At 40.5% G+C, this 13648-nt stretch overlaps 1 protein-coding gene across 4 annotated transcripts in view; it reads left to right on the top strand.

Annotated features, from left to right (window-relative positions):
• Positions 1 to 13648, top strand: part of RBMS3 (RNA binding motif single stranded interacting protein 3) — a 1499266-nt gene that overhangs the window by 750488 nt on the left and 735130 nt on the right. For 2 of the 4 annotated variants that reach the window (XM_059077384.2, XM_059077378.2), the window contains exon 1: positions 10362 to 11137. The exons of 1 other annotated variant lie outside the window; for it this stretch is intronic. In XM_059077384.2, coding sequence (XP_058933367.1) covers positions 11063 to 11137 — 75 coding nt within the window. In that variant the 5' untranslated portion in view covers positions 10362 to 11062. Of the gene's footprint in view, positions 1 to 9768; positions 9950 to 10361; positions 11138 to 13648 lie in introns of those variants that run through there. One more of the 4 variants, XM_059077380.2, reaches the window with a different exon arrangement.

The raw sequence follows: 13648 nt of genomic DNA, 5'->3' as shown, positions 1-13648 counted from the left end.
TTTCAGCTTAGACTTCTGCAACTCTGGATTTTTCTAGCAAGAGGAATCAGTCTAGCCAATCAAATCTGGCCATATCAACCCAACTTGCTTAGCTATTGGCAGGTGGAAGCTGGACGGTTGATACAAAGTGATGATCTTCCTTTTAGAAAAATGTGTTTCCCATGTAACAAAGCAGCTATTCATCTTTCTCTCCCTTGAGGCTTTTAGTTTGGGGTTTTCCAAAGCTCTGGTCCCACTAATGGCACACGTCATGGCAGACGGTATACTTGTAAGAATGGCCTCTAGAATATGCCAGTTATATCAGGACCACATTGACTCAATGGACTGGAAATAGTGACATTCTTTGCATGGAAATGTACAGGGAGGCACAGTGATAAACCAAAAGAAAAAACATTCTTGGTGTCTACAACATATTGTAAACAAGCTGGCAGAGCTGCATCAATATTTTTTACAAATAAATTCAATGAGAAACTTAGAAGTACAAAGGCAGAATTAGTTGAAGATAAAAACAAAATCTTAGATACGATGCAGTTTTATTTTAATCCTTTCTTCTGCCATTGGTTGCCGTTATTTTTTCATTATCCTCATTGAATAAGAGCATAGGTCTTTAGGGCTTCCCTAGTGGCGCAGTGATTGAGAGTCCACCTGCTGATGCAGGGGACACGGGTTCGTGTCCCGGTCCAGGAGGATCCCACATGCCGCGGAGCAGCTGGGCCGCTGAGCCTGTGCGTCTGGAGCCTGTGCCCCTCAACGGGAGAGGCCACAGCAGTGAGAGGCCCGCGTACCGGAAAAAAAAAAAAAAAAAAGAGAATAGGTCTTTTTTTTTTTTTTTAAGACAATGGCTTTTTAATATTTTAAAATTAATTTATTTTTAAAATATTTATTTATTTATTCGGCTGTGCCAGGTCTTAGTTGCAGCATGTGGGATCTTCACTGCAGCATGTGGGATCTTTAGTTGCAGAGTGCAGGATCTAGTTCCCTGACCAGGGATCAAACCCTGGGCCCCTCGCATTGGGAGCACAGAGTCTTAACCACTGGACTGCCAGGGAAATCCCAGTCTTTAGGTCTTAAGTGAGAGTTTTGACCTTTTTTTGATGTAGAATTGATGCTTCCAGACTTTAAAGACTTAAACTTTTCTTAAATTGCTGTCTCAGGTAAGGAGTAAATGGCTGCTTAAAATACACATGTAATTTATTTTGATATCGTTACTTCTGGGAGTTTAAAAATTTCCTCTCAACTAATAATAAAAACTTACTTAGAAATATATATATATATATATATATATATATATTTTTTTTTTTTGTGTGTGTGTGGTATGCGGGCCTCTCACTGCTGTGGCCTCTCCCGTTGCAGAGCACAGGCTCTGGACACACAGGCCCAGAGGCCATGGCCCACAGGCCCAGCCGCTCCGCAGCACGTGGGATCCTCCCGGACCAGGGCACAAACCCACGTCCCCTGCACCGGCAGGCGGACTCCCAACCACTGCGCCACCAGGGAAGCCCTGAAATATATATATATTTTTAAACAATGTTTATTTCACTTAATGAAACATATGCTGATTTTAAGACAGATTGGAAAATGCCAAAATTTGTCAAAAAGAAAAGTAAAATCACCAATAACCCCACCAGAAGGGGGAAGTTTCACTGTTGCTATTTTGATGCAGTTCTTCTATTGTCTATGTGTTTATATTTCATAGTTGAAAACCTACTGCATGTACAATGTTCTCTTTTTTCTGAATTTTTATTTTTTCCATTAGCTATTCAAGTTAAGCATTTCCCATATTGTTAAAATGTTTTCTAGGGATCATTTTAATGGTTGAATTATACTTTATACTGTAATTTATTTAATCACCTAGAGTTGGACATTCAGGTTTCTCTCGTTATTTACCATTAAAATGCTAATGATGATCTCTTTTAGATTCTTTTTTTTTTTATGGAGATTTTTAAGGCTATACATTTTGTTAAGTTGACATTTAATAGAAATGTATGTGTCCATTTCATTGACCTTCACTGCCGCCATATTTTCTTTCATTTTATTAATACATTCTCCAGAGAAACACAAGTAGTCAGATGTGTGTTTGCATATATAGAAAGATATATATATAGAGAGAGAGATAGCAAATTATTTTAATGGATTGGCTCACATGAGTGTGGGAGCTGGCTAATCACAAAACTGTAGGGCAGGCTGGCAAGCTGGAGATGCAGAGAAGAGCTAGTGTTGAGTCCTTAGTCCAGCTGTAGTCTGGAGACAGACTTCCTTCCTTCTCGAGGGACCTCCGTCTTAACTCTTAAAGCCTTCAACTGATTGGATGAGGCCTACCCAGATTGTGGAGGGTAATCTGCTTTACTTAAAGTCTACTGATTTAAGTGTAAATCATGTCTAAAAAATACCTGGCAACAACATCTAGACTGGTGCTGACCAAACAACTGGGCACCATAACCTTGCCAAGTTGACACATGTAACTGTGTATTAACCATCACATCTGTCATCCAAATAGAGTTTATGCTGTATGACAGATAGCCATGCTCTTTCTTTCCAGTTTGCTATGAAGACATAAGTGACTTATTTAGGATGTTTCTGTATACTGTGAGTTTTATGTTTTAAACACAAAGGTTTTCTCATCCGATTTTGGAGTAAAGCATTTAAGATTTCAATCAAGGGCACTGAGGAAAGAGCCTGAGTTTGGACCTTATACAGAAATGAGGCAGAAGTGTTCCTCTACTACGTGATAACTGGGTGAGTGTGGATCAGGTAGTTAAACCTGCTCCTTTTCAATTTTTTAAAGTGTGAAAAACCATACCCAGTTCCCAGGTACTTGTGAATTTTCACTGAGGAAACATTAATAGGCATCTGCTCCCATGTCTAGTATGTAGTTGACCAACTATACCTGTGTTCATTTACTTTTTTGCCTTCTTTATCTCTTAACTAGTTAACACCACACCCCAGTACTCACTCCAAATAGTCAGTGAAAGAATACTTTCCTTCTGAGTGTTCAGTATGATAGCAGTTCTCCTCCCATGAAAAAAAAATTTTTTTTAATTTTATTGAAGTATAGTTGATTTACAATGTTGTATTAATTTCTGCTGTACAGCAAAGTGATTCAGTTATATATATATAACTGAAAGAATATATTCATATTCTTTTCCATTATGGTTTATCACAGGATATTGAATATAGTTTCCTGTGCTCTACAGTAGGACCTTGTTGTTTATCCGTTCCCTATATAATGGTTTGCATCTGCTAATCCCAAACTCCCAATCCTTCCCTCCCATACACCCCCTCCTCCTTGGCAACCACAAGTCTGTTCTCTATGTCTGTGAGTCTGTTTCTGTTTTGTAGATATGTTCATTTGTGTCATATTTTAGATTCCACATATAAGTGATATCATATGCCACTGGTCTTTCTCTTTCTGACTTACTTCACTTAGTATGATAATCTCTAGATCCATCCATGTTGCTGCAAATGGCATTATTTCATTCTTTTTTATGGCTGAGTAATATTCCATCATATATATGTACCACATTTTGTTTTTATGCTATGATGGTTAATATTTATTTATATTTTATATTCTACCAATTTCCAGAACGTTTTTGAGTTAGGTTACAGTAAAAACATACACAGAGTTATTTAAAAGTCATGTTTTGGAAAAATATTTAAAGACATGGAAAGGTAATTGTTATATTTTAAAAGTTACACAGAGTTTCCACAATATTTTCACAGTTTTGTAAAAGAGAATACATATCTAACCTGGAAGAACAAATACCAGAATTTTAAGAGGAATGATTATCTTTGAATTGTAATATTTAAAAATTTTCTTTTCCCTTTTCTGCATTTCAAAAGTACAATGTATATAATTGTTTTTGCAATCAGAAAAACATGTTATAAATGTACATGCATACATATAATAGGATAGAGGTGGGAAATAGCATAGAGAAAAGAAAGTCAGTGTATTTTTTTCTCCTGAATAAATGAATCTAAAATTTACAAGACTTGTTCATTTCCTGAGGCTTATAAAACAGCTACAAATTGTTCATGCTTAGTGCTTTAATTAATACATACAATTTTTTTAACATCTTTATTGGAGTATAATTGCTTTATAATGTTGTGTTAGTTGCTGCTGTATAACAAAGTGAATCAGCTATAGGTATACATATATCCCCATATCCCCTCCCTCTTGCATCTCCTTCCCACCCTCCCTAACCCACCCCTCTAGGTGGTCACAAAGCACCAAGCTGATCTCCCTGTGCTATGTGGCTACTTCCCACTAGCTTTCTATTTCACATTTGGTAGTGTATAGATGTCCATGCCACTCTCTCACTTTGTCCCAGCTTACCCTTCCCCCTCCCTGTGTCCTCAAGTCCATTCTCTACGTCTGCATCTTTATTCCTGTCCTGCCTCTAGGTTCTTCAGAACCACTGTTTTTTTTTTTTTAGATTCCATATATATGTGTTAGCATACTGTATTTTTTTTTTTTTTTAGATGTTGGGGGTAGGAGTTTATTAAATAATTAATTTATTTTTGCTGTGTTGGGTCGTTGTTTCTGTGCAAGGCCTTTCTCTAGTTGTGGCAAGCAGGGGCCACTCTTCATCATGGCGCGTAGGCCTCTCACTATCGCAGCCTCTCCTGTTGCGGAGCACAGGCTCCAGACGCGCAGGCTCGGTAGTTGCGGCTCACGGGCCCAGTTGCTCTGTGGTATATGGGATCTTCCCAGACCAGGGCTCAAACCTGTGTCCCTTGCATCAGCAGGCAGATTCTCAACCACAGAGCCACCAGGGAAGCCCAGCATACTGTATTTGTTTTTCTTTTTCTGACTTACTTCACTCTGTATGAGAGACACTAGGTCCATCCTCCTCACTAAAAATAACTCAATTTCATTTCTTTTCATGGCTGAGTAATATTCCATTGTATATATGTGCCATGTCTTCTTTATCCATTCATCTATCCATGGACATTTAGGTTGTTTCCATATCTTGGCTATTGTGAATAGTGCTGCTATGAACATTGGGGTGCATGTATCTTTTTGAATTAGAGTTTTGTGCAGATATATGCCCAAGAGTGGGATTGCTGGATCATATGGTAGCTCTATTTTTAGTTTTTTGAGGAACCTCCATGCTGTTTTCCATAGTGGCTGCACCAATTTACATTCCCACCAGCAGTGTAGGAGGGTTCCCTATGAAACTTCAGTTTTTACTTTTTGTGAATATGTTTCATTTCACCTTCCATGATTTCCTAAAGTAGCATGTATTAAGCACTGATAAGTAAATGAGATGATTTTAGACAATCATTTTATTTATTCATTTATTTAATGCACATTTATTAAGTGTGTATTAAATTCCAAGGACCGCTCTAGGTGCTGGGGATATAACAGGGAATAAAACAAATATGCTCCTTTCCCTTGTGGAGCTTAGATATTAGAGGGGGTGCTACTCAAGCAAGGAAACCAATGAATACAGAATCAAACGCCAAGTAATGTTGGATTAGTCAGGGTAGGCTAGGTGATGCTGTGGTAAGTCACCAATCCCAATAGCATAATCCAACAAAGGTTTACTTCTCATGCATGGCAAGTCAGTGACTGGTCCAGGTGACTGTTCAAGGCAGATGTTCTCACCCCTCTGAGATGCTTACTCCATATCAGCACATGCTTGCCTCAGAGAAGAGTGGACTGGAGAATCAAACAGCAGCAGTTAAAGCTTTTGTGGGTGTCGCTTGTAAAAGTTTCATATTTTATTGGGCATAGCAAGTCATGTGGCCGTTCCTACTTTCAATGAAATGGAGAAGTGTGAGTCTTGCTAATCCTAGTGGTAAAGGAGATCCAGATGTGACCGCCACAGTATTGAGTGCTATGAAGAATGTATATAGAGAGTTGGTGGATAGTGTGTGTTTTTTAAAAAGATAATAGAAACAAAATAAACATGAGCTTTATGTATATTATTGCTTAGAATTCTAATAAAGTTCACATGGATTTCAGAAAAAATTGAGTCAACTTAAAGAAAATTATTTTTATTGTTTCAAATTGGTACTCAGATATGAGAAAAAACATTAAGGTCATTTGTGAATGGTTGAAGTTTGAGACATATTGATTTGTTAAATCTACTTGTGGACATGGATGATGATGCCGTATTTATACTGGTACCCTCGATTTTTTAGGCCCAGAATAGAGGTTCAATAAACTGTTGTTGAAGTTAATATTGTTCATTGTTTTAAACTGCTCTTGCTTTTCTACTTAACTGTCTTGAACTATAGTCCGTTGTAGTTTTGTCTTGAGGCTTGAAATTTTCTTCCAAGGCCAATTTTTATTGTCTTTATCTACATTAATATTTTTTACATTCAATTATCGTTTAAGTTTGGGCCACACATACTTGAATGGTAGTCTCTCTCTTCTCATTTGTCTCAGACATTTTCTTAAACTATTGGTAAGGATTCAGTAGGAGAAAGGAAAGTTGTAACATTAATGTAGGAATTTGCAACCTACCATCTTGTTTTAAGAAAACAAACAACTTTTATGTTTCATACTCATTTGGCAACTGCTGGGTTGGAAAGAGATTTCACAAATTTGAATAAAGAGGGCAGGAAATGCCACAATTTCTGCCTTTTATGTTTTACTCAAGGTCATGGATATCTTTCTTAAAGGTAAAATAGAATACTCCTTTTGAAGATAGAATGATTATGGTTTTTCCTTATATCTATCTCTACTGTTCTTTTACTTTTGACTAAGTCTTTGTAATTTACAAAAATAAATCATCCAGGGCTTCCCTGGTGGTGCAGTGGTTGGGAATCCTCCTGCCAATGCAGCGGACACAGGTTCGAGCGCTGGTCCAGGAAGATCCCACATGCCGCAGAGCAACTAAGCCCCGGCACCACAACTACTGAGCCTGCACTCTAGAGCCCGTGAGCCACAACTACTGAAGCCTGTGTGCCGCAACTACTGAAGCCCGCGTGCCTAGAGCCTGTGCTCTGCAACAGGAGAGGCTACCACAGTGAGAAGCCCGTGCACCGCAATGAAGAGTAGCCCCCGCTTGCTGCAACTGGAGAAAGCCCGCGTGCAGCAATGAAGACCCAACGCAGCCAAAAAAAAAAAAAAAAAAAAAAAAATTAAAATAAATAAATCATCCAGAGAGGAGACCCAGTTCTTCTCCGAGTGGCTGTGTCAAGGGCAAACCAGAAGAGTCTCTGTCTCTACCCAGTTGACCCTTATTTCAATACCATCACTTCCCCATCTCTGGATGTATGTCTGAAACATCCTCTCAATTCTGTTAGCCAAGAAGTTGTCTTAAATGAGTGCCTCTCCAGTCTGTGCTGTGAATCACGTGAATCTATAAGAGTCCATGCCCTTTGATGCAGTTTGCTGCTTTTGGATTTGTACAAAATTTGTTTATTTGGCAAATGGCACACAGCTGGCTTCTGATTTAGAGAGTGCCTTAAACTAGTTCCCTCCTACCTTAACTTGATTGTTTAAATGGAAAGTGCCACAGCTCCAACAGAACAGACATGATATAAAAACTATTTCTGACATGACTATCTTGCCCCCCGAATTTCCATGGCTACTGGGATCTCTGAGGGAAAAATAAATAATAAATGAATAAAACACAGGTTTTACGATCCTCACAAGGGCTCAACTGTCTTTACATTATTTAAGAAAAGCTTTAAATGTTCAGTGAATGTTCTTAAGCTAATGACAGTTAATGCCCAGAAAATACCGATAATCCAATGGAATAGAATAGATTTTGGGAAGCAGCAATTTGTGTAGAAATTGCTAATAGTATTGATGACAACTTTGCATATAAGTGGGCTATAGCGTGCACTGAGAGGAGTTATTTATTTGGGCTTTTTATTTGTAAATAAGACAGTAGTCCTTTCCCTTTAAGGAGCATCGTGGTGGTTATGAATGAAAGAATACTGATGTGCTTTGTCCAAAGTGGCCGCGTTGGCAGAAGCCATCTAGGATCCTGATCCTAGGTGTCTTATAATTTGGAGGAACCCCAATCTTTCATTTAGGAAGACAGCATTCTGTAGTTGAAGATGATTTGGATAGAGTCCTGGCTGTACTGTTAACCAGCACTAATTTAGCTTTCCCCACCAAATTCCACCAAGCCTTGTAGATCTTGCCCCAGCCTCATTCTCTGCTCTTTAATCCTCTACCCTTTACTTGCTCCCTTCCAGCCCCTGCACTATATCTGGCACATTCCAAAGACACATGCTTGCTGCCAGGCTTTCTGTTCTTACTGGTCCCTCAGCCTGGGATGCTCTTCTCCAGGTGCAGGCTTGTGTTTATTGAGCAGATCCAATAAGTACCAAGGTGTTATCAATGCTTCACATGTTTAACTCAGTGAATTCTCATAATAACCGTATGAAGTGGGGCAGTAGCATCCAATGGATGAGGCACCTTGTTCTGATCTGTGTAGCACTATATCCCCTGCACCCAGAAATGTACTGAAAGATGGATATGAGTTGGGTTAGAGTTGTTTCTGATATTTAAGATGTCTTATTCTTCAAACATTTACGGAGCAACCATTTGGTGCCAGACACCATGCCAGTTTTAAAAAAGATGAAGGTAAACTAGAATGATGGGACCTCCTCCTTTCCTGCTTTTCCTGATGCTTTTAGAGCATCGTAGAGAAAACAAGCAATTCATAGGCAGTGATATAGGATGAGCATTATATTAGGGTAAATACAAGGTGCTGTGGGAAAGCCAGAGTGCATAGGAAGCCACTGGGTGTGGGTGGTGCTGAGACCAAAGGGTGGGCTGGAGGATCTGCTGAAGGTGGCTCTGGGAGAGCTACCCTGGCAGAGGGGATGACCAAAGGCCCTGAGAGCACAGCCCAGACCTGAAAGCAGGGCAGTGTCACTCAGGCATCAAACGTGGGGGACAGGGTCTACTGCCTGCCTCTGGAGAAGAAAGTTAGGTTTTTAAGTAACTTGAAAAGTGTACCAAAAGTCAGGTCTCTATTGTCTGAGCAGTGAGATGCTGCAAAGAATTTTGAAATCAATGGGATTTTTATTTAGGATCTGATTCAGTTGACTCTCTCCAGCTAGGTAAGTTGGAAGTAGTTCCATTTTCTAGATGAGACCTCTGAGTCCCAGAAGAACACATGAACATTGGCAGACTTGATTTAATTTTCTCAGAGACAGGGCTTCTACCTCCTACTCTCCACCCTCTCCCCTTCCTTCCTTCCGATCGTTGTTCTTGTCAAAAGTCAAACATAAAACTATGTGCCCACCATCCTGATCTGTCTCCAAGGAACCTACCTGCATTCACAGGGCTCCCAGAAACCAGACCCCTGCGGGAAGCCCATTGCCCCCGGGGGTGGTAGGGCTTGTACATGGAACCACATTCTCTGCTCTTCTTGCCTAGGAAGCTGGATTTATACCAGGAATCTTTTATCTGAAAAGGCGACTCTGAGCTGGGGAGAATACAGCCGACTTGACAAAGTCGAGAGGAGTTCAGTGCTGGTCTTTCCACGCTCTGGGCATGCGTGAGCCCTCAGCAAAACACAGCTGGCACGTCTAATTTTAGCCTCGCCTGCCTTGAAAAGGGACCCTTTAAGGAAATATATTTCCTCTGAAACAATCTGTATTATAATGTAGCAGCTGATAGACACGTCAGAATACTACTTATTATTGGTGGAGAAACACCCTGCCAAGTGATTATGATTTTTGTTCTTTGTGTTTGTGTATGATGATGTCAGGAAAGTGATTAAAGCCTCCATGAATCATAAAGAGATAGACAGTGAGAGAAAGAGTGATTTTATTTATCAAGACGATCATAAACCGAAGGGGACACCTCTTTTGATTTTTACAAAATGGATGTAATGATCAGATTGATTATTTCTGCTATGATAAGTTGCTAATTGTGATCTGATGATGCCTGGCTTGTTACGAGCAGTCCTGGAGTAGACTACAACATTTCTTCAATACTTAACCATCCTCCACGTTCTCCGAGAAGTAAAAGGTTAGTTTCTAAAGCAGGTCTTGGATTCCTTCGGCTTTAGTGCGTTCACAGGTTTTGAAAGCATCCGGGACACACTTTTTCCATTTTCACCAGCAAGCTTAGTCCGTCTGCCTTGATTTTTTTCCTTTCTCTCCCTTCCTCCCTTCGTCCTCCTGTCCCTCCCGGGGTCTGCTGTGTTTTGTTTCGCAGTGTGGCTTACCTTGAAACTTGGCAAGCAAAGCAAAGAAGGCAGCTCTTGTGCGGGGTTGATGGAGGGAAGGATAAGGAATCATCCGCCGCCCACATCTGAGTTCCCGGGGATCCGCGGCAGCGGCAGCAGCTTTGCTGCAAAAACCGCTTTGCTATTCGAGATAGCCAGTAGAGGGAATCGGAACTTTGCTTGCAGCAGGGGTTGAAGCAGCCTTTTTTTTTTTTTTTTTCTTGGAGGAAAGACTGCAGCCTTCTGGACTGCGTACGCTGCTCCCTGGAGGGGCTCTCCGGGTCCCACCCACTGGCTGGAAGGAGGGGACGTGAATGAAAGGACAGGACAAGTACCGAACACCATGTCACTCTGGGAGGGACACAGCAGCAACTGAGCTGTGAGAGGTTTTTTTTTTTGTTTTTTTTTTTTTTTTAGTTTTTCTTTTCCCCTTTCTTTTTCTTTCTGCCCCCCTTTTTTCTTTTTCTTTTTCTTTCTCTCTCTCTCTCTCTCTTTTTTTTTTTCCGTTTTCTTTAAGGTGGAGAAAGACACACACAGGAGACAGGAAGCTGATCTGCAAGATTTCCGAGTTGTGCTAAAAGGACTTTGATTTTTTTTTTTTCCTTTACAAACGCTGGCAATTGACATCACTACGGACAGCCGGGTAGAGAACAAACTGCCTCATCCCAAGTGGACCCCAGGCGAGAGCTGGGGAGGCTGTGTGGGGTTTTTCCTGCAGATCCCCCACCTCCCTCTTTTTTTGGTGTGTTTCTTTTTAAAATTCTTGCTGTGTTGGAACTAGTGAGTGGTGGAAGACTCTCCGAAGCCTCATCAGTCATCGGGACTGTCAGGAATAGTGGTTCCAGAGGAAGCTCGGCCTGGGGCACATACCCTGTCATCCAGTTCCCTGCCTCGGAGATAGAGATTCCAGCTACATGGGCAAACGCCTGGATCAGCCACAAATGTACCCCCAGTACACTTACTACTATCCTCATTATCTCCAAACCAAGGTATGGCTCGCTCCACAGTCTGGCAGCAGTGGGGTGTCCTTCTGCACTTGGGATGGGAAACAGACAGGCATGTGAATTATTATTTACCGCCTCTCTCCCCTTACCCCATCACCTCTTCCTGCTTCTTTGAAATTAGTAACATAGCAATGGAGTTAATGAAGCAGAGAAGGATATAAGAAGAAAGCAAGCCTGGAACTGGTGCTTTCTCTTTAAGAAGAGATAATAGTTTTACTTGAGTTCCTTTGTTGTTATTTGGCTGCCTAGGTGTTCCTGATATCCGTCAAGTCCTTGGCAGATGGGCAGGGTTGTTAAAAAGGAAATCGTAACAGTGATGAGATGATCAGGCACAAGAATACAATTTCAGGGGCTTTTCTGGTGAGCTGTTCTTTGTTTGTGACTCTAAAAGGTTTTTTCCCACTGGATAGGACACGCCGGGGTGGGGGCGACTCAAACTTTTAACCGCTGAGTGTAGAATGAAAGACGGGTGTGGGAAGGTACACGGTAACTAATTCAAGTCTCTTAGAGTTTGCTTGGGTGCATTTTTGGTTTTTTTTTTTATGGCCTATTTTATACTGAGGATGATCAGGATGCTGGCGAGTGAATTTAGGAGCTTTACAATAGATGTTCTTTACTTTTAGAAGCTAGATGTTGGCTGCCATCAGGAGGCCTGGGTCTTGAAAAAGGATGAAATATACTGATGATAATTGGACATGAATTGGTTAAATACTTTAGGCTTTATGTGTGTGCTCAAATGATCATGAGGGGGCCAGTGGCAAGACCACGTCACTGAACAGTGGGTCATGCCAATCATGAACTTTATCCTGCAGTTCAGACATGGAAGACTCTCAGGTGTGAAATCACTGCTCCAATTTGTCAATTACATCGGACTTAATTTTGGGGGAAAAATGTTGGTTGTTCCCCCTTGAATGCATGGATTGTATTCCTTTATGGATGATATTATTTTATATTGCATTAGCCAGACTCTACCGTGTTCTTGGTAAATACGCCGGGAGTGAGCAAGGCATGCCTGAGTGATCTGTGCTGTCACCAGGACTGGGTGCTGTGATTAGGGTTTGGTAATTCATGCCGTAGTTAGCTCTCATTTATTCTCTCTCACCAAACAATGCTGATTTGTAAACCAGATCAGGCAGCAGACTTTCAGTATTATATTAAAGATTGTTCTTTTTTTCCCTTCCTTTCTCAGTCGCTTTACAATTTGCCCTGCCCCTCCAAGGTCGACTCACACTGCTTTTTGCCTTTGTGAGCATTTAGTTTGGGCTGCTGCTGAAATAAATAGACCAGCCCGCCAGCTCCAGTGGCTAGAGTTTTAACTCTTTGGGGGATTGGGAAGAAAACGCTGCCTGCCTTCCTCAAAGAAATGGCAAAGCAAGGACAAGTTAAAAGGGGAAATTTATAGTCATTTCTCATCCTCCAAAGAAACAGAAACAACAAACAAAGGTTGCCTGAAAAATATCGCACATTCCATCCCCTTTAGTCATTTGGCTAAATTTTTCCAAATGTTTCAAAATTCATGCTTTCTTTTTGGTTCTTGTTTTCTCCGATGAAGTCTATTCAGAAAAGAAACTTTAGATCAAAATGAATGGAATAATTGCTTTTGGGCTTGAGATTTCTTTTAACCTATTGCTAGCAGGAAATAATGTCGGGCACATTATAGTAAAGACACAGGACCAGCTACACTGGTGGGAAGTTTGTGTGTGTGTGTGTGTGTGTGTGTGTGTGTGTGTGTGTGTGTTTGGGGTAAAGAGGAAACATGGGGTGTTGAGGGAAAAGAGAGCTAGAAAAATAGGGAATTTTAAAATAAATCTGTTTTGGGGTCCTGTGTAGTTTAGTGTTGTATAGACAGACAGCATCTGGATCTTGTTACTTTCAAGCTAGTCAAAGCCATCAACTTCTGGAACATTTTTAAAGAAGTTAGATCCATTAGGCGACCTCAGCTGATATTTGGGTAATCAGATCAGGGTGGTAGGGAGTATAAGATCAGCTACTTTGGCTATCGTGGTAGTTCATATTGATTATTATGTTGTAAAATTTCGACAGTGCTGTGAAGTTGTCAAATATCATTATAGTGGCTCTGAAATGACAGACATTAATGACATTCCTGGAAGCTGAAGATATGAAAATGTGCCCTGTTTGGGAACTTAGGCACTCAGGGAATGGGAGGAAGGGTCAATGTGCAATATTTTAAAATATGGGAGCTTTCTGACAGCGTTCGCACTGTATAATAAAGTCCCATCACACCCCAGCATAGCATGGAAACAACCGGGTTGTTTCGGTAGCACTTTTTGCTCCTTTTACACTTATATCTCAAAATATAAACTATAGTAATTTTGAAGGAAATGCATGCTGCTTAGATTTATTTGCTAAGCCTAGGTGGAATTCCATAAAATCCACTGTCCTTCCAGCCTTGGCTTGTAGTTCTAATCCAATTTTAAAATCATTACTTTTAAAAATGATGCTGATATGTAAAGAACATTTATGGTTGATAAAAAT

Source organism: Kogia breviceps, chromosome 10 (assembly GCF_026419965.1).
Source record: "Kogia breviceps isolate mKogBre1 chromosome 10, mKogBre1 haplotype 1, whole genome shotgun sequence".
NCBI lineage: Eukaryota > Metazoa > Chordata > Mammalia > Artiodactyla > Physeteridae > Kogia > Kogia breviceps.
Note: the sequence above shows the minus strand (reverse complement) of the source record. Positions and strands in the feature narration are given on the sequence as shown.